Genomic DNA, 18,215 nt, shown 5'->3' on the forward strand with positions numbered 1-18,215 from the left:
AATTATAAATATACTAACAAAAATTTTTAAAAATATATAAACAAATGTAAGTAATGTCATGATTATTATCTTGGTTTTGGATCTTCTTCGTTCTTGATTAAATCAAGTTCATGGTCATATATATTTAGCTGTTTCTGTAGGTCTTCGCACGAAATATCAGTTTGTGCAGTAATTTGTTTAGCAAAAGCTTCGATTTTTGAGGAAGTATTTGGAAATTCGCTGTAAGCACGATAATTTGCAGTGGAAAATGTTTCGTATGCAGTTATAACTATCTGCATAATGGTTTTTCTATATTCATATTCAAGCTGATGAACTTCAACAAGTAATCTTTGATTTTCATCTATATATTCTTGCATTTTCAATGAGCATTCATCAAGTTTCGCTTGTGTATTAGACCTCTCAAATAGTGTTAACTGTTTTTTCTGTTCTCTATCAAGCATTTCAGACATTTTCTGAACTTCTTTTTCTTTTTGTTGTAACTTTGTTTGAGATGCTTGTAATGCTGCTCTATGCTTTTCTATATTATCATGAAAGCTAGATATTTGTTTAATATCAGATGGAAAAGATGAAGTTGAAGTTAAAAGACGTCTGAGTAAAGATACTTGCATATTTGCACTATTTTGAAGTTCCAATAACGGTACTTTGATTTCATCTCCGGTCGATTTTGCAAATTCGGATAAATTTGAACCAAAAGCTTGTTGTAATCCAGCTAATCTCTTATTTTCTGCTTTCTGTATGTTATCGATTTCATTTGTTAAAGCAGTAAGCTCTGGAAAAGAGTCAATAACGCTTTTTAGCTTCGAAATTAAATTTCCAATCATTTTTTTATAAAAAAATTCAAAAAAGTGACTCTTTGATTTTGTTTTACAATAACCGCTGGCTCTTCACTATACAAGTGGAGGTCAAGTGGCCGGGGTTAATAGTTTGATTACGGTGCTCTAAGACTCTCCTATACAAAGCCGATTCACCACTTGCATGCCAGTGCATGTAAGCAACGAGTTGGTGAGAAATCTTTTAATTTTTTAGAGAACAATATAATCAAATTCCTAAATCAATAGTATTTCTTCGTTTTTTGAATGAGAGAAACATGCTATTACTTTTAATATGAAAATTATTGAACAATCTAATTTACATTTTGATATTTGAATTTTTTGAGGACAAAAATCTCAAACTTCCTTTCCCTTTTATTTGATACTTTCTAACATGTTGATACTTATTATCTTTTCATCATAATTTCAGAATTTGATGATATATTTTTTATATTGAGTAATTATGTATTAGAAAATAGGGTGAATCGTTATATTTTCTTTTAAAAATATATATTTTGATTCCAATTTTCATATTACCCTCAAGGATATTGAAGATATTATCATTTTATAGTCAACTGTTCTTTAACATCACTAAATATATAGGACTACGGCAGAAAACCTCAGTGCTACAATTCATCATGTGAAAGAGTAAATCCAATATAATCTATTAATGGCCATCTAAATTAATAAGTTGATAAATGTAATGATAAGATAAAATAGGTTAATATTTTCTAACTATTTGATCGATTAATGGTTGGACGTTATTTGAGAGTTTTTGTAAACTTGGGGGTTTGGTCGACCCTTTCTAGCGAAATGTCTAGCCGTAACTTCTCCCGTACATTCAAGAAACCAATGCGTCCATACGAGAAGGAGCGTATGCACAAGGAGCTCCAGGTCGTTGGTGAATACGGCCTTAAGAACAAGCGTGAGATCTGGCGCGTTTCATATACACTTTCCAAGATCCGCCACGCCGCTCGTGAGCTTCTTACACTCCCAGAAAACGATTCAAAGCGTATCTTCGAAGGTGCTGCTCTTCTTCGCCGCCTTACAAAGCTCGGCGTTCTCGATGAGTCCAAGCAAAAGCTCGATTATGTCCTTTCTCTCACTGTCAACGATCTTATGGATCGCCGTCTTCAGACACAGGTTCACAAGTGCGCTCTTGCTAACTCTGTCCACCATGCTCGTACACTTGTTTCCCACCGCCACATCTCTGTTGAGAACCAGCTCGTCAACCAACCAGCTTTCCTCGTCTGGAAGGAATCCGAGAAGAACATCAAGTACGCTGATACATCCGTCATGACAACAGAGAAGCTCGGCCGTAAGAAACGTATGCGGGCTCACGCACAGACAAAGAAGGCTGATGAGGAGTAAATAAAATTTTCAAGTGTCTATAAAATCAAATTAAACAAATATATTTGATAATTTTACACTATAATTGAACAGCAAAAAAGAACAATTTAAAGTTAATCTCCTATATATTTAATGAATTTTTAAAATAAAATTTCAATTTTTTTTTATCTTGTTTCAATCTGCTTGAATGAGCATACTATCTTTAATCTGAGCTCGAGTGCATTCGACATTCAAGATAATTTTGTTCAAAGACTTTAAAATTATAATAATATTTTTGAAAAATGATAGTTGAAACAAATTAGAGGAGAGGAAGATTATATGATCAAATCTCAGAAGTTTTTCGCCATTCTTCAGCTTAAAAAAAGAAAATTATTTTTATATTAAAAGAGATTTTAATATCATACATGAAAAATTAGGCTGGTGGGGTATCTTCTGCAACAGGATACTGGACATCCTCTGGAATTGGCTCATCTGCAAAGACGATGTCTTTAATTGACTTTCTTTCGACAGTTCCGCCGTTAAGAACATATTCTGGGAATGTTGTTCTAAATTTCTGAGCTTCTCTAAATAATTGCATCAAAAACTGAGATAAAATTGCAATTAAAGTCTTTGCTGGTGTATCTAAGCCATTTTCACGTTGATTCATCAACTTCTTAACTGTTTCGATGAAGTCTTCATTGTATTTTTCATAGTTCTCTTTTGTAAGTTTGTATTCTGCTTCCGCTTTTTCAAATCCAGAGGATTTCTTTTCGGACAGGTACTTATAATTTGCCCTTGCGTGATCATACTGTTTTACTGCTTCATCACGTTGTTTTCTTACTTCTACTAATCTCATAACTTCACTTTGGAATTTTGCTAAGGGAGAAACGATAAGAGGTTCTATGCGTGGTACGAAAAAGTTTGTTGTAAGATTGTCAAATTGTTTTCCGAAACTTTCAATTGTTATTGCTTCATTTTTAACGTTTTCGGGAAATTCTTCAGACCAGACAGTAAGATTTGATCCGAGTCGAGCACAAATTCTGCTTACATTACTGATTTGTTGTTGAAGTTGTGCTAAAGTTGTAATAATCTGTGAAGTATCTTCTTGAAGGATGGAAAAGTTTTTCGCTGCGATATCATAGCGTGGATCTAATGTGGGTTCTACTGTTGGATATCCTATTGTTGCTAAGGCTGAATCTAAGAATCTACGCATTTTTGTCAATATGGACCCAAAATAAAATAATTTTAGACCCCAAATATCAAGAAAATTAATCAGACGAAAATTTATATTACAATTTAATGTCATTTTTGTGCTGTATATAGCAAGTTGATTCCGAATTTATTTTTTAAAAAAATGCATCCGCTTTTACCCAATATTTCACAAGAGATTTATGATCAATTATGGGCAAAATCAGCGGAGTTAGCTTCATATAACAAGCAATATGAAGAAATGCGGGAGTCTAATAAAGATTTAAAGCGAAAATTGTTATCATATCAAAATCATTTCTTGTATCGAGGCCCTTTAGTCTATAAAAGGATCTCAAAACGTTTATCCACCGAACAGTCACTTGCAAAATTCTCAATTAAGAATACAATATTAAGCGAATTAACAGATTCAGTCGTTATTAACTTTATCAAGTCAATTATCGATAATAGACAAACACTCATATACAGACTTAACTTAGATCCGCAAATCAATCAACATAGCGAATACAATTTATTCTTTTTATCATTTTTACCTCTTGATTTTTTCGCAACTTACGTAATTCCTCCAATTTTTGGATTTTTCACAGGATCATCAAATATATCTGATTTTATAGAAGCTGTCAGTATGGCATTTGACGTAGAAGCCGTTCATCCTGAGCCTTTTATTGCAAATTTTCATAAAACGTTCTTATGCGCTGTACTCACTCGTTTTTTTCTAATGCCACAGTTTAACAAATTCATTTTCAAGCATCTTTCAGGAGTTTACGAATTTTATAATCAATTGAAAATCCAACCATCGGAAGAGCTTACAAAAATGCAGTATTCAAAGTTCTTTGCCTCATTCCTAATGGAAATGACCGCTGCTGTTCCATTCTGGCCTAATTTCTTAAGATTTTTATTCCAAAGATTATCAAGAAAGTTTCCTGTTAAATTTACAATAGTTATCAGTGTAATTATACACTGCATATTGATCCCGCTTCTCCAACATCCAAAATTATACGGAGTTGTGCCTGAAGCCTGTAATCTTCCAGAAATCAACTTTGAAGGGTTCAAAGATTTCATTTTAACACTTTGCGATCCATCACTAACAGGATTGCGCAAGAATGAAGCCTTTGAACGAGGAATTATTGCAAATTTAGTTGCAGTTTTGTTAGATCCGACCCAGCCAACTAATTATGGTCCTGAAATTGATGAATCCGCAATCTCTGCCATTGCTTTATTGGCTCTTTCCAGGTTTGAAACCGATGTTGCCGCTAAAGAAGCAATTTCAACTTTAGTTTCTTCGATTCCTGGCTGTTCAATCTTCTCTTTCTCCATAGAATCAAAGCGAAAGAGGTACAGATGCGATGAATCTTTGAATCTCTTGTTAGAACTCCTCACACAGACAAATCCAGATTATAATATCTACAATTTATCGCCAAGATTATCAGCGATAAAGAGCACATTGTCACAGAGATACTTTGAATATGACAGAGTCCTTGAAAATCTCGACAAAGAGCTAGAAAAGTGCACAAATTCCATGGTCGACCTTGTAGGAGACTCCAAACAGCTTACAGAGATGATTACTATGTGCGAGGCAAGTCTTAGAAGATCAGAGACCATACAAGTCTCCAGGATCATCGCTCAAATGCGTGAAGAAAATAATGTTTTGAGCGATGCTGAAAAAAGAAAGACCACTTTTGCAAATGATGTTAATTCTTTAGGCCAATTCTGCGTTTGGAACTTGGATAACTACTATAGTCGTAACCAATGGCTAGAGGATCTTATGCCTTTAGTCGCTAGAACCTTCCATTCTCAATTGGTCAGCGAATATCCAATAACAGGAATTTCAAGGACACAGGGAAGTTCCGACGCCGATAGAAAATTAATTTCAAGGAAAAAAGAAATTTTGGAAAAAATCAAAACAAGAGGTGTCGATAGTCAAACGATGAAAGTCATCAACGACACATCAGCTCTAGAACCTGTTGCAAATAGATTAGTCGCTGCAAGTAAGATTGATTCCCCTTGTGATTGTACAATTTTGATTGAAGAAGCACTTGGAAATGCAGAAAACTTGTTTTTATTTGCTAATGGTGTTGTCCCTGAAGCGAATCAGTTGATGCCGACCCTTGCAACATTGTTCGTTGTTGCACAAATGGAAAGTCCTTTTTCTTTTTGTAATTGGCTGAATAATCACCTCTCTTCTGTCTGCGAACTAAGACCAGATTGGTTTAAGAATGGAGATGGTGCAAGAATGGAACATTTCTTCAAGTTAGGTGAATGGATTCAAGAACTTTTAGATGAATAATTTTTTTTTATTTATGTAATTTTTTATTGTTTGTATTTTAGTGTTATGTAAATATTTAGTGTGACTTTTTATAAGATACTTATGTTTATTAAGGCGTTTTCAAGACGAATTTTGAAATCAATTTCATAAATATTTAATTGGGAGAAAGGATATATTGTTAAGTTTTTCTACAGTCTGATGCATCCCCCCATTCATTATACTGATCCAAGCTTGATCAATCGAATGGTTTGTGGACAGATGCTTCTGTTTAATTATTTTGAAAATATCACTTTTAGTTGCTTTAAGGCCTGGTGCACTATACAAGAAACATATGTTTCTCACTAGAAATTAAATTTTCAAATTATAAAGCATCCCACGAATGTAAGTTATGCATGAATTTCTCCTATTATATGATTTAAGTATGATAATTTAACTTTGATGGATAAATCTATGAGCTAATTACTTTTTTGATGAAGATTTTCTATAAATAATGATTTGATAGTGATTTCATAATCAGAATAATAAATAACAAAGAGAAAGTGTTTACGCCATTGTGTTAATTTGCTATAATCTTGATAATGAATTTCGTTGATAAAATTTTTTGAATCTTATAGATGTGAAAAAACGAATTTTCTTGAAAGGCATTATATAAGGATCGATATTATCTTGATTATGAAAAAATCATAGAAAAAAAAATTATATAACGAACAAAAATGTCGAGGGGAATGACATTGTCTCGTCCCTTGGACTATCGTTATGATCCTTATTACAAGAGCAGTAATATGCGAGTAACGACTAGATCCGGCTACAGAGTACAATTACAGAATACCGATGTTGCAGGATCTGATAGACCTTTATTCTTTGCAATGCCTGTTCGTAATGCAACATTAGATGCAAACGCAGATGCCCCACCACCAGAAATTATACTTGCAAAAAACTTAGGAAATACAGGACCTAATACATCAACAGAGAAAGCATTAAATTCAACTTCTAAACAAGAAGACGAAGTTTTCGAAAAAGTAGACATCATGACACAGACAATGTACAGAGAGTCAGAAGCCCAAACAGATCCATGGCTCCCAGATACAACAGATCACGTTAAACCTCGCGAATGGTTTGATGAAGAAGAATTAGAAAATATTTCGCTTGAAGAGCGCCAGCAGAAGCTTGTTGCTCTTGAAGTCGAACAGTGGGCTAAGCGTGAGCGTGCCATTGTCGATCTACAACAAAGACGTCTTCAATTACTTGTCAATAACTTCCAAGTTCGTGAAGGAAAGGAAGCCACCAAGCGTCGCGAGCGTGTTGAGGCTGTCCTTAAAGCAAGAGAAGAGCAGAGAAAGAAAGGCGTCGAAATGATCGAAAAGAAACGTCTGAAAGTCCTTCGTACACTTACAGAACAGAGGCGTCAAATGACAGCCAAGAAGCATACAAAGCGCGATATCGTCTCAGATTACGCAGATCGTGGCAGTAGCGCATATGCTCCATTACGTCGTCAAGGCCGCGCCGATGCCATGTGTTACATGCATCCCGCTGTCTACGGCAAGCGCGACATTACAACCGACGAGTCCCTTGCCGCTCTCGATGAGCTCGAACAATTATATCATCAAACAACAGTTACTCCTCTCAAAGCGGAGAAGACAATGCGTCGTGCCGAGCGCAACCACCAAGAATTCCTTCGTACCGTCGAACGCTCCGTTGACGAGAAGCGTGGCCAAGTCGAACACAAAGTCCAGACCCTCAAAATTGCTCAGCGCATTGAGAAGCCACCACCACGTCCACCGACACCAGAATCCAAGCCAGGTGTTGAGAACGACGAGCGCGAGATGGCCGTCATCCTCATCCAGCGCCTCCTCCGCGGCAGAGCCCTCCAATCAGAGATGTACCATTGTTTGGAGAACCAGCGCCAGTTGATCCGCGAGTTGAGAACAGTCGAAGCACTCAAGGACGCGGAAGAGACAGCGGAAGACGAGAAGGAGAAGGAAGTCATCCAACAGGCAAGACAACAGAGAGAACAAGCTGCAACAACACAAGGAAAAGTCGTTGGAGAAATGCTCGCATTCCTCAACCACCAACTCAGAAGGAGATTGGAGGAACGCCGTATCGACGCGATGATGAAACTCGCAGAGAGAGAAAGAAGAAGGAGAGAGGCTGAAGAAAGTGGAAGAAGAGAAGAAGAACTCAAGAGACAAGCAATTGAAGATGAGGCATTCAGGAAAGTTATGGGAATTAACTACGAAACTACTGAATCTTACCTCGAATCAATTATCAACAGATCAATCGAAACAGCTGCTGAAGAGTTGGCTACAGCTACTGCTAAGAGAGATGCTGAGAAGATCACAAAGTTCACTTCTACAGCTGCAAATACTCATGGTGATTCTGCTATTGTCGCTAGAGATTTGGTCGCCGCTTTCTTGTTCCCAGAAGTAGAGAGAGATTCTATCAGAAAGAGACTTAGAATAGAACAGAAGAAGTATAGAAAGGCTGCTGAAGATGCTGTTGCTGGTATTAAGAATAAGATTTAAAATATTAAATTTTTTATTTCTTGATTTATTTAAAACATAAAATTATTTTTCTACCTAATGCATTACACTGAACATTATAACTTTAGAAAAATTTCATGATAGTTACAAAAACATTCAACTTTAAATTAATTGTGATCTTTAAGTGTTTGATTCTATCATATGACATGTTTTATATAATAATTAATATAGATTGCAATTAAAATGTTCGAAATAACGAAACACTCTGTACCAAAAACATCTCTTATTGTTACATTATTTATGTATATGAAAATGGTGATGATTGGGAATGTTGTGGATAGCTTCATAAACGTATATTTATTGTTTAATAAAATTGATGATCTAAGACCTGAAGCAAGATATAAAGGGCTTATGATCTGTGAAAAAAAGACTTGTATTATAGTGTATATTATAAATTTATATTTGAGTAGGCCTCGATGTGATGTAGGAAAAGATAGTAACTAGGACGGTGATTACAGGCCTTCCATTGCCAGCCCAAACGTATGGATACCCATCATTCAAACTGAAGAAGTACGATATAAAAGTTATGAAAAGTGCAAATCAAATATGATAGTTACTAATTCGGCTCAAAAATCGTGAAGCTTTCCTAGCTCAACAGGATAGAGCTTTGGACTTTTAATCCAAGGGTTTGGGGTTCGAGTCCCCAGGATAGCGTTTTTTAAAGTCAAAATCAATATCTCAGAAGAGAAAGCAAAAAGATGAATATTTTTAGCGGGAAAAGTGTTTCTTCATATTCGCGTTGCTTAATACCATTTGTGTTGAAAAAAAGATGTGAATCTCTATCATATTAATATTTTATTTAAAAATATAGATAAATTTAAATTGTGCATTCATATTTTTTAAGAACTTCGACTGCATCCTTGCAATTGTAGAGCATTGCTTCTCTTAGAGGTGTTTTGTTTGCGCTATTCTTTATATTTTTATCAATTTTCGAAATTTTTAGAAGACATTCGCAAACATCAGCTCTATTCGACTGAGCAGCAAGATGTAATGGTGTGTTACCTGAAGAATCTTTTGCGTTTACGTCAATGAACTTTAATGCGAACTTAACTCCTTTAACATTTCCACTGATACAGAATAAGTGAAGAACTGTCTTTTCACTGTTATCCCTTGTCCTTATATCAGCGTAAAATTTCTGTAATTTCTTAACTAGAGCTACATTTCCTTCAAAAGCAGCTTGAAGAATTAATTCATGATCAAAAGTGAAATTACTGTGAATTTCTGTATATTTTTCATCAACCGCTGTCTTAATTGTTAACTCATCACCTTCTTCTGCTGCTTTAGAAAGAATTTCATAAATCTTTGGAAAATCTTCTGTTTTCTTACTGCATTTTTTGAGATTTTTGATATTTTCGTCTGTTGTTAAGACACTTCTTGCTTTCATCCCCTCTTTGATCGTGTAAGAAACATCTGAAAGCAATTTTACATCTAATTTTCTAACAAAGAAGTCTAAAACTTCGATAGCATTGTCAATATTGCTGACAAAGTTAACTTTAGTGTGCTGCATGATTTCAAAGAGTTCATTGGCCGCGAAAATTTTATGTAATCGATTAAAAATTTCGAAGAATTCTTTCTTATTTAAATTGCACAAATCAAGGAGATTGATGATATCTGTTTTACTCCTCATACGGAGGAACTCGTCATCCATGCACCAGCTTTCAACAACTTTAGACAAGTGTTCAAGGTCGTTTGACATTTATATTATTACGAAAAGGTGACAAAAATAAAATAGTGAATTGCGACTCAACTCAATCATTAGAGCTCTTAAAATAGCTTATTAGTTCATAGTATTTGGTTTTGAAGAGTTTATATAAATTAATTATATATAAAAATCAAAACGATCCTCATTCCAGCAGAAAAATCATGAATATCAATGCAGAAGAACAGATGAGAAATGCGTTATACATGTCAAATCTATATATGCTCTCAAAACTCTGAGTTCATGTAATTTTCAGCATCAAATAAAATGAACGCATATAAAATATTAGAATTGGAGTCATTCAACGAAGTTAATTTCAATAAAAATAGTATTAAATACATAATATAAGAGCTATGCTTTTAAGTCATTAATTTAAAAAATAGAAGAAATTAATTTAGCTCCTTTTAAAAAATAAATAACTATTTGAATAAATTGTAAACTAAAGATATTAATCTTTGATTTTAATGGCATAATAAATATTGATCAAAATCCATCATTTCAAAGTTTTTTTCTGACAGTGGAAAGAGTAGGAAATATAGCAATGTTTCATGATTATTTGTTAATCTGCATTGTATTTGGTCGCTAATACGTTATTATTGCGTTAGTCTTTGTAAGCCATTTTGTAACGTAAAACTTTTTTTTTCAAATTTGTAAAATTCGTTTTTTTGAAAATAAATCAATGATGAATAAGCAGGAAGAAGACAAATCCAATGTTGCCGAGACATTTGAAGCTGATCTTGCTTCCATAAAGGAGAAAGGCAGAGATCTCAAAGGTACAGATCGTGACTTTTACAACTCAATTGTTCAGCGTTTGGAAAATAACGAACAAGTTCTTTCCGATTTAAGAAAAGAACACACGCAATTAAGGTCATCCCTTGCTCAGCTTACAAAAGAAAAGCAAAAGCGTACAGGATCTATTGATTTGCACGCTGATATTAAGCATTCAACACATGCAGTTAACTTACTTAAAAAACAAATCGATAATTACAGACACAAAAAGCAAGAAGCCGTTAAGAGGCAGACAGAATTGCAAATTCAGCTTCAAAATCTTGAAGGCGCCACTCCACAAGCAGATTCTTCTTCCGAAAGGATTGCTTTGCTCAAAAACAAACTTGACAATGCAGAGATAAAGAACCAAGAAACAAAGCATCTTCTTAAGATTTACGACGCAATTATTTATCAATTTAATCGTCAAAAAATGCAATGGAACAGACTTATCGAAGCACAAAAGAAAGAAATCGATCAAAAGAAACGCGATCTTGCCGACCTCGAGCTCATAGCTCGTGATTCTGTTCATTCAATGAACGCAGCTCGTTTAGAATACAACAACTTACAAGCAAAGACTGCTGCTGCTCGTGAGAAACGTGAGCAAATGCTAAAAACAAAAACAACTCAATACCAAGCCAATTTGCATCAGCCGTTAATGGAAGATGCAAACGATGCAAGACAAGCTAAACCACAACAGTCATTGAACTCAACAGCATCTGTTGTCAGGAATCGTAATAATCGCGCTCAGAAAGATAAGAAAGATGAGAAGTTTAGAACTGTTTCATCGAAATACGAAGAAATCGTAGAATACTTCGGAACAGGAGATCCAGAGGCCATCCTTAAGTTCTTCGAGGAAAGACGTAATACAACTGCTACATTAACCAAGCAAATTGAAGATCTCAAAGCAGTAAATGAACAATTAGCCAAAGAAGCAGCTCAGAAACGTTCAGCAATAGATGAAGCTGAATACACATCTCATAAAGGTGTTGGTGGTAACAGACTTCTTTCAGAAGCCAAAAAGATTCTTTTGACAGAAAATGAAAAATTACAAGAAGCAGAAAAGGAGAAACTTGCAAGCATCCAATTTAAAGAATCTGTTGTTTCTGGCATCTACCACCTTGCAGATGAGATGCAACTTGTTCAAAAAGAACCAATTAATACAAATTCTCCAACAGAAGTATTGGATTGGATCAAGAACCAGATAACTCTCATCAAGTCGAAGTTAGATGATGAAGACTACGATTTCATGCAGATTTGCAACGCACAAGTTGTCGCATCTAAATTTGCTGCTGAAAATAACTTCGATATCAGAGAAACCGAGTCATCCAAGAGAATCATTAAGCCAAAGCTTGGCGAAGTTCTCAAACAGCAAAGACAAAAGGGCGACAAAGGCGAATTTGTTAGCAGAGTTATTGATAGAAATGCAACAAAGGCAATGGCTCAAAGAATTGCTCAACAGAAGGCAGCTGAAATTGCAGCTAAAAAGAAGAAGATGTAAGAATTCCATAACTTCTTCCGGATTATTTTTATTTTGAATATCTTATTTATTTTATTTGATTTATTTCTTTCATTAAAGTTTCGATTAATAAATTGTCGACCTTTTTTTTCACTATCTCTCACTGAAAGTAGAAGATTAAGGGTGAACTTACGCCCCTACGACATGGCTTCAATTCACATGTTTAAGGTTAATTTTCAATGACACTCATAGGGTAACAGGCGTAAATTTAAGTATATCAAAAGTTTTAAATCTGGCATGGTGAAGGCATGCTTAATACATTAAACTTATCTTGCTTATGCAAGTAAATATATAAAATTTCGGTCTTTAGACGAATTCTTCTTTTCTTGTGAAAATGATTCTATATTGATATATTATTTATTCGATTTTAATTTATATATTGAGTTTTTATAGCACACATATTTTAAACTCAGTATGTGGCATCATGCAGAATTTCGACCGTTTCATAATCATGTTCTCTTGCAATATGAAGAGCGGTTTTTCCATCTTTATCTTTTTCATTGATATTTGCGCCATGTGAAATAAGACATTTGACTGTTTTATAACCATCATATTTTCTTGCTGCACAATGAAGAGCGGTTTTTCCATCTTTATCTTTTTCATTGATATTTATACCATGTGAAATAAGAAGTTCTGCGATTTCTTTATAATTATATTCTGCTGCACGATGAAGAGCGGTTTGTCCGTGATTATCTTTTTCATTTATATTTACAGTATATGAAATAAGAAGTTTAACTATATCTTTATTATTATTGCGTGCTGTAATATGAAGAGCTGTTTCTCCATCTTTATCTTATTCATTGATATTTATACCATGTGAAATAAGAAGTTCTGCGATTTCTTTACAACCATTCCATGCTGCAATATGAAGAGCGGTTTGTCCGTAATTATCTTTTTCATTTATATTTACAGTATATGAAATAAGAAGTTTAACTATATCTTTATTATTATTGCGTGCTGTAATATGAAGAGCTGTTTCTCCATCTTTATCTTATTCATTGATATTTATACCATGTGAAATAAGAAGTTCTGCGATTTCTTTACAACCATTCCATGCTGCAATATGAAGAGCGGTTTGTCCGTAATTATCTTTTTCATTTATATTTACACTATATGAAATATGAAGTTTAACTATATCTTTATTATTATTGCGTGCTGCAATATGAAGAGCGGTTTTTCCATCTTTATCTTTTTCATTGATATTTGCGCCATGTGAAAGAAGAAGTTCAGTCATTTCTTTACGATTATTTTTTCTTGCTGCGAAATGAAGAGCAGTTCTACCAATGTTATTTTTTTCATTAATATTTGCACCATGTGAAAGAAGAAGGTCAGTTGTTTCTTTAAAATTATTAAGTACAGCAATATGAAAAACAGTGTATCCGTCTTTATCTTTTTCATTGATATTTACACTATATGAAATATGAAGTTTAACTATATCTTTATTATTATTGCGTGCTGCAATATGAAGAGCGGTTTTTCCATCTTTATCTTTTTCATTGATATTTGCGCCATGTGAAAGAAGAAGTTCAGTCATTTCTTTATAATTATTTTTTGATGCATAATGAAGAGCGGTTTTGCCAATATTATTTTTTTCATTGATATTTGCACCATGTGAAAGAAGAAGTTCAACTGTTTCTTTATAATTATAAAATGTCGCAATATGAAGAGCGGTGTTTCCATCTGTATCTTTTTCATTGATATTTGCACCGTGTGAAAGAAGAATTTCGATCATTTCTTTACGATTATATTTTCTTGCTGCAAAATGAAGAGCGGTGTATCCATTTTTATCTTTTTCATTGATATTTATACCATGTGATATAAGAAGTTCGATCATTTCTTTATAATTATAAAGTGTCACAATATAAAGAGCACTGTATCCATCTTTATCTTTTTCGTTGATATTTGCACCATTTGAAAGGAAATATTTGCAAAGTGATGGAATACAGAACATTATAGAATTAATAAAGCATTTGTCAACAGCATTAGTTTGATCGAAATAAACTAAAAACGAATCAAGATTTTTGTGAAGTCTGCAATAATCTAAATTGATATTTATATTGTATTCATTCATCAAGAATGTAACAAAATCAATGTTGTGCGAAATAATTGCATATTCCATGCATTTTTCATCTGGTTTTCGATATTTCAAACATTCACTCATGATCTCTGGATTTCCTCCTAAAAATGAGAATTGCAAACATTTTTGAGTTATTTTTGAGTTAAATTTCGTTCTTAAAAACTTGAAACAATCAACTGCTCCGTGATAACAGCATAATTCAAGTAATGAATACCCATCATAATTCAAGTAATCATAAGGATATAAACTGCTTTCAAACTTTTGAAATTTATCAAATCCATTTCTTTCAGTGAATGAGATGAAGCTTTCTAGGTTATTATCCATAATTGCTCTGTAAATTGTGTCTTTTGTATGAAACTCCAAATTCTCTGATGTAATTTTTTTGAAATCTGAATTTTTGTCTAAAATAATTCCATATTCTTTATAAAACAAGTAGTTAGAAATAGTTGGAATATCTCTGACTTCTGTTACTTGATAATCATCAGATAAATCTTTCGCAAGTTTCAAGTATGACTTTGTATAGCGGTTGTTAAACGGAATGATATTTAAAATATCTTTTACAACATCATAAGGATGACATTTATTTGAATGAATTAAATCTGATTTGATCATTGTGTAAAAAGTGTTTAATTCTTTCTCGTCTTTAGTTTTTAACTGATACAATGCAATATAGCAATCGATATAGTGTCTGTGGATACTTCTCAATTCACTATATTTATTTGGAAGAAGGTCTTGATCGGACATTAAAAAAAAACTTTTTTTCACTTTTTGAATTGAAAATCCTGCCAGTTAAAAGAAAAATCGGGTCTAAAGCTAACTTTTGATCTAGATATTGACAAACATCATATGTGTACAATAACTCAACGGCAATAAAAAAAGTCTAAAACGATAAGATAATTTAATATTTAGAAGTTAAGAGCATAGTTTTATCAAATTTAGTACACACATAATGATTATATTGAATTTCTACTATTAATGGCCTTTCAATACAAAGTTGATAAAGAATTCATAGAAGATTTTGAAGAGATATGGAGAATGAGTCCATTATTGAATAATATGATGAAATGAATGTATAATTTCACGTAAAATAATACATTATTATTAAAGATGGAATTGAGCGTATTAGCTTGGTTGATTTCAAGCATTGTATTCTCAACAGCTATCATCACAGTCAACAAAAGCCTTACAAGATTATATCATTTCACATACATGGGTACATTAACATCGATTCATTTCTTATGTACTTATATTATTTTAACAATTATGCAAAAACTTAATATAATTGAAAGTGCTAAAGATTTTCCTATTACTAGAAGATGGCTGTTGGCTCTCTGGGGCGTTGGTTCCGTTGTATTCATGAATTTAAATCTCGCTACTAACTCAGTCGGTTTCTATCAACTATCCAAAATGTGCACAATCCCTGCGTTAGTTATTTTCAATTATATTGCGCTCAAAAAGACAACTCCATTAAACACATTATTTTCGCTTACAATCCTGTTAATAGGTGTTTATCTTTACTCAGTAAATGATGTAGAAGCTAATACAACGGGCACAATATTTGCTGTCCTTGCCATTATAGCCACAACTGGTTTCCAAGCTAAAAGTAATTTAGAACAGAAGAATTATGGTATATCAGGTCCAGCATGTCAGCATGCTACTGCTCTTCCACAATTTGTGCTTAGTTCTATCTCAGCTGTCAGTACAGAATTTTTCGGAATAAATACGATTCTCGAACACAAATTTACTCGAAATGAAATAATTACTATTATTGTTAGCTGCTTATTAGCTGTTGGAGTTAACGTTTCTTTCTTCGCTTTGGTCGGAAAAACTTCACCAATTACGTATCAGGTTGTAGGACATTTGAAAACAATTTTAATTCTTATTTTCGGAATTGTTCTATTCCCTCCTGAGCAGAAAGTCGAAAGGGCGCAGTTTTATAAGACTTTGCTTGGTATTGCAATATCAATGGTTGGAATTATTCTTTATTCAATATTCCAGCACTTAAATAAGCCTCCACCACCACCAGAAGAGCAGAAGGGATTCTTAGAAGACCGAAAGAAAGACGAAGAACAAAAAGGATTTTTGGATGACATCAAATCAGAAACCGAGAATAAACAGTAATGCTTTTGTAAGGTTTTATGAAATAAGTGTAGTTTTTTAGATCCTTTAATGTAAAAATTATGAATTGAAATTTAAAATGATATATTCAGCATTTCTTTCTACTGGAATTGAAGTACTGTTAGAATATGAGAGATACCTTACAAAATCATGTTAATTTTCCCAGAGATGAGACAATTTCCTAATTCATTTTATGTTTTTGGAAAACATAAATGTCACATTAATGTGATATTGGCTCGGAATTTCAATTTTAAAATAATATTTTGTGAATTTTACAAAAGTTGATAAATCTTATAATCAATAGTAAAGGTTTATTAACAAAAACATATACAATTCAAGGCTTTGGCTCTTGATTATTTAAAGCTTGATCATCTTCATTATCAGGCTCGCGCTCAGCTTCGACTTTATTATCAATATTTTTAAATAAACTCTTTCTGCATTGTTCCCATACAAGTCTGCTTATAATATATCCGCAGAAGAATCCTGCGAGTACATCGTCTGGATGATGTTTGAAATCTCTAATTCTTGTTGCACCTATATATAACGCAAGTAGAATATAGAGAGCCGCAAAAAACGTTCCTAGAGATTTGGAAAATTTCATGACGCGCTGTACGAATAGCGCAAGGAACATAAAACCTGAAAGAGCAGCAGCAGAATGACCAGAAGGCCATGAACGATAGTTATCATCAAATACTTTACGCGAGACATCTGCAGTGCATGAAGAATATTCTTCTCCGACAAAATTTCCGCATAAAGAATACATGTCGGGACGAGCTCTTCCAACAAAATTCTTAAGAATGTTAACTATTGTTGTACTGATACCTAAGACGGCAAAAAAGTTAAATATTGCGCTAAATATATTAAATTTGCGAATATGATCTGGGAATTTAAGTGTAAAGATATAAAAACCGATAAAAGTAACTAAACCAATAACAACAACTAATACTATTGCAAACCATGTTGGTACTGTGTTCTTTCCGAGATGGGGAAATTGAGAATTAGAATCGTTATTTGGAATAAATAGCGGATCTGGTTTCATAAAACTTGTACCAAGTGCCATAAGTAAAGTAACAACTGCTAGTATGAGATGAGGAATATCATAGTATGTATACCATGATTTCTGCATAATTAAGATCAAAAATTCAACGTGCTTAAAAGTGACATAATTCAATAGTATTTTTGTCGGATTAATTAAGTCGAATATCTTATTGTATGAGATGATATGTGCACATTTTATTGGATTTCACTTCGTAAAAAAATAAACTCGTAACGTGCTTTCAAATTTGGTCAATACGTGACTCAATATAAATGCTAAAATATCGTGGATTTTGTTAAGTATGGAAATTGGGATTTATTGGATCATTGATTCCAAGTTTTTGATAAGTTTTGAATAAGACAATGAAATGATTTGCGATAATAGCTTTCTCTTAGAGTAAAAAACGGTAATAGAAGAGTAATGCGAGTGCAGATTTATAACAGTTTAAAAACCCATTGTCGATTTTTTCAACTCGAAATTAACTTTAAAAGGGTTATAGATTGATGGCCATAACGTATGCAAACAAAATTTTGATTATTCTAACATATAACTAACTTCATCTTTCTATCAATTAAAATACCCTCAATTTTTGACTTTTGCAACTTTTTCATGACCCCCTCCCCAGGTATCTAAAATACCATTTATCGCCTGAAAAGCACCCTTAATTTATGCCAATTGACAAAATAAAGATATGTTTAGAATGCTGATATGATGGAGAATCATGCTGCATCATTATTGGCCAGCAATATATAATATTTAAGAAATCTACGAGATTATCTGATTTCATGAAACTCAATGTATACTAAGTTTCAGACTTTGAAATTTTAACATGTTGATATGGGTACATAGGG

The 18,215-nt window shown here is 33.3% G+C and overlaps 10 protein-coding genes and 1 non-coding gene across 11 annotated transcripts; 6 read left to right on the forward strand and 5 right to left on the reverse strand.

Moving 5' to 3' along the window:
* Positions 1-6: 6 nt before the first annotated feature.
* Positions 7-863, reverse strand: TVAGG3_0415090 (uncharacterized protein; the record flags this gene model as incomplete). The annotated part of the gene is made up of 1 exon (XM_001312429.1): positions 66-821. The coding sequence occupies one exon, from the start codon at positions 819-821 to the stop codon at positions 66-68; it is 756 nt and encodes a 251-aa protein (XP_001312430.1).
* A 631-nt stretch (positions 864-1,494) lies between these two features.
* On the forward strand, positions 1,495-2,287 carry TVAGG3_0415100 (Chain J Uncharacterized Ribosomal Protein; the record flags this gene model as incomplete). Its single annotated transcript, XM_001312430.2, has 1 exon — positions 1,623-2,180. One exon carries the CDS (start codon positions 1,623-1,625, stop codon positions 2,178-2,180), a length of 558 nt encoding a protein of 185 aa, XP_001312431.1.
* A 221-nt stretch (positions 2,288-2,508) lies between these two features.
* TVAGG3_0415110 (bridging integrator 3 family) lies at positions 2,509-3,358 on the reverse strand (the record flags this gene model as incomplete). Its single annotated transcript, XM_001312431.1, has 1 exon — positions 2,572-3,351. One exon carries the CDS (start codon positions 3,349-3,351, stop codon positions 2,572-2,574), a length of 780 nt encoding a protein of 259 aa, XP_001312432.1.
* Positions 3,359-3,465: 107 nt separating this feature from the next.
* On the forward strand, positions 3,466-5,697 carry TVAGG3_0415120 (uncharacterized protein; the record flags this gene model as incomplete). Its single annotated transcript, XM_001312432.1, has 1 exon — positions 3,493-5,631. The coding sequence occupies one exon, from the start codon at positions 3,493-3,495 to the stop codon at positions 5,629-5,631; it is 2,139 nt and encodes a 712-aa protein (XP_001312433.1).
* A 621-nt stretch (positions 5,698-6,318) lies between these two features.
* Positions 6,319-8,172, forward strand: TVAGG3_0415130 (cilium movement; the record flags this gene model as incomplete). Its single annotated transcript, XM_001312433.1, has 1 exon — positions 6,324-8,132. One exon carries the CDS (start codon positions 6,324-6,326, stop codon positions 8,130-8,132), a length of 1,809 nt encoding a protein of 602 aa, XP_001312434.1.
* Positions 8,173-8,730: 558 nt separating this feature from the next.
* TVAGG3_0415140 lies at positions 8,731-8,804 on the forward strand. The gene has a single exon. It is a non-coding gene; the product is annotated as a tRNA-Lys (tRNA).
* A 107-nt stretch (positions 8,805-8,911) lies between these two features.
* Positions 8,912-9,861, reverse strand: TVAGG3_0415150 (temperature-gated cation channel protein; the record flags this gene model as incomplete). Its single annotated transcript, XM_001312434.1, has 1 exon — positions 8,968-9,846. One exon carries the CDS (start codon positions 9,844-9,846, stop codon positions 8,968-8,970), a length of 879 nt encoding a protein of 292 aa, XP_001312435.1.
* A 667-nt stretch (positions 9,862-10,528) lies between these two features.
* TVAGG3_0415160 (coiled-coil domain-containing protein 151 family) lies at positions 10,529-12,205 on the forward strand (the record flags this gene model as incomplete). The annotated part of the gene is made up of 1 exon (XM_001312435.1): positions 10,529-12,115. One exon carries the CDS (start codon positions 10,529-10,531, stop codon positions 12,113-12,115), a length of 1,587 nt encoding a protein of 528 aa, XP_001312436.1.
* Positions 12,206-13,124: 919 nt separating this feature from the next.
* On the reverse strand, positions 13,125-14,954 carry TVAGG3_0415170 (ankyrin repeat, PH and SEC7 domain containing protein SECG-related family; the record flags this gene model as incomplete). Its single annotated transcript, XM_001312436.1, has 1 exon — positions 13,125-14,954. The coding sequence occupies one exon, from the start codon at positions 14,952-14,954 to the stop codon at positions 13,125-13,127; it is 1,830 nt and encodes a 609-aa protein (XP_001312437.1).
* A 363-nt stretch (positions 14,955-15,317) lies between these two features.
* Positions 15,318-16,401, forward strand: TVAGG3_0415180 (carbohydrate transport; the record flags this gene model as incomplete). The annotated part of the gene is made up of 1 exon (XM_001312437.1): positions 15,318-16,331. The coding sequence occupies one exon, from the start codon at positions 15,318-15,320 to the stop codon at positions 16,329-16,331; it is 1,014 nt and encodes a 337-aa protein (XP_001312438.1).
* A 251-nt stretch (positions 16,402-16,652) lies between these two features.
* On the reverse strand, positions 16,653-17,461 carry TVAGG3_0415190 (phosphatidate phosphatase protein; the record flags this gene model as incomplete). The annotated part of the gene is made up of 1 exon (XM_001312438.1): positions 16,663-17,454. The coding sequence occupies one exon, from the start codon at positions 17,452-17,454 to the stop codon at positions 16,663-16,665; it is 792 nt and encodes a 263-aa protein (XP_001312439.1).
* Between the last annotated feature and the right edge of the window lie 754 nt (positions 17,462-18,215).

The sequence above is a fragment of the Trichomonas vaginalis genome, chromosome V, assembly GCF_026262505.1.
Source record: "Trichomonas vaginalis G3 chromosome V, whole genome shotgun sequence".
Classification (NCBI taxonomy): Eukaryota; Parabasalia; order Trichomonadida; family Trichomonadidae; genus Trichomonas; species Trichomonas vaginalis.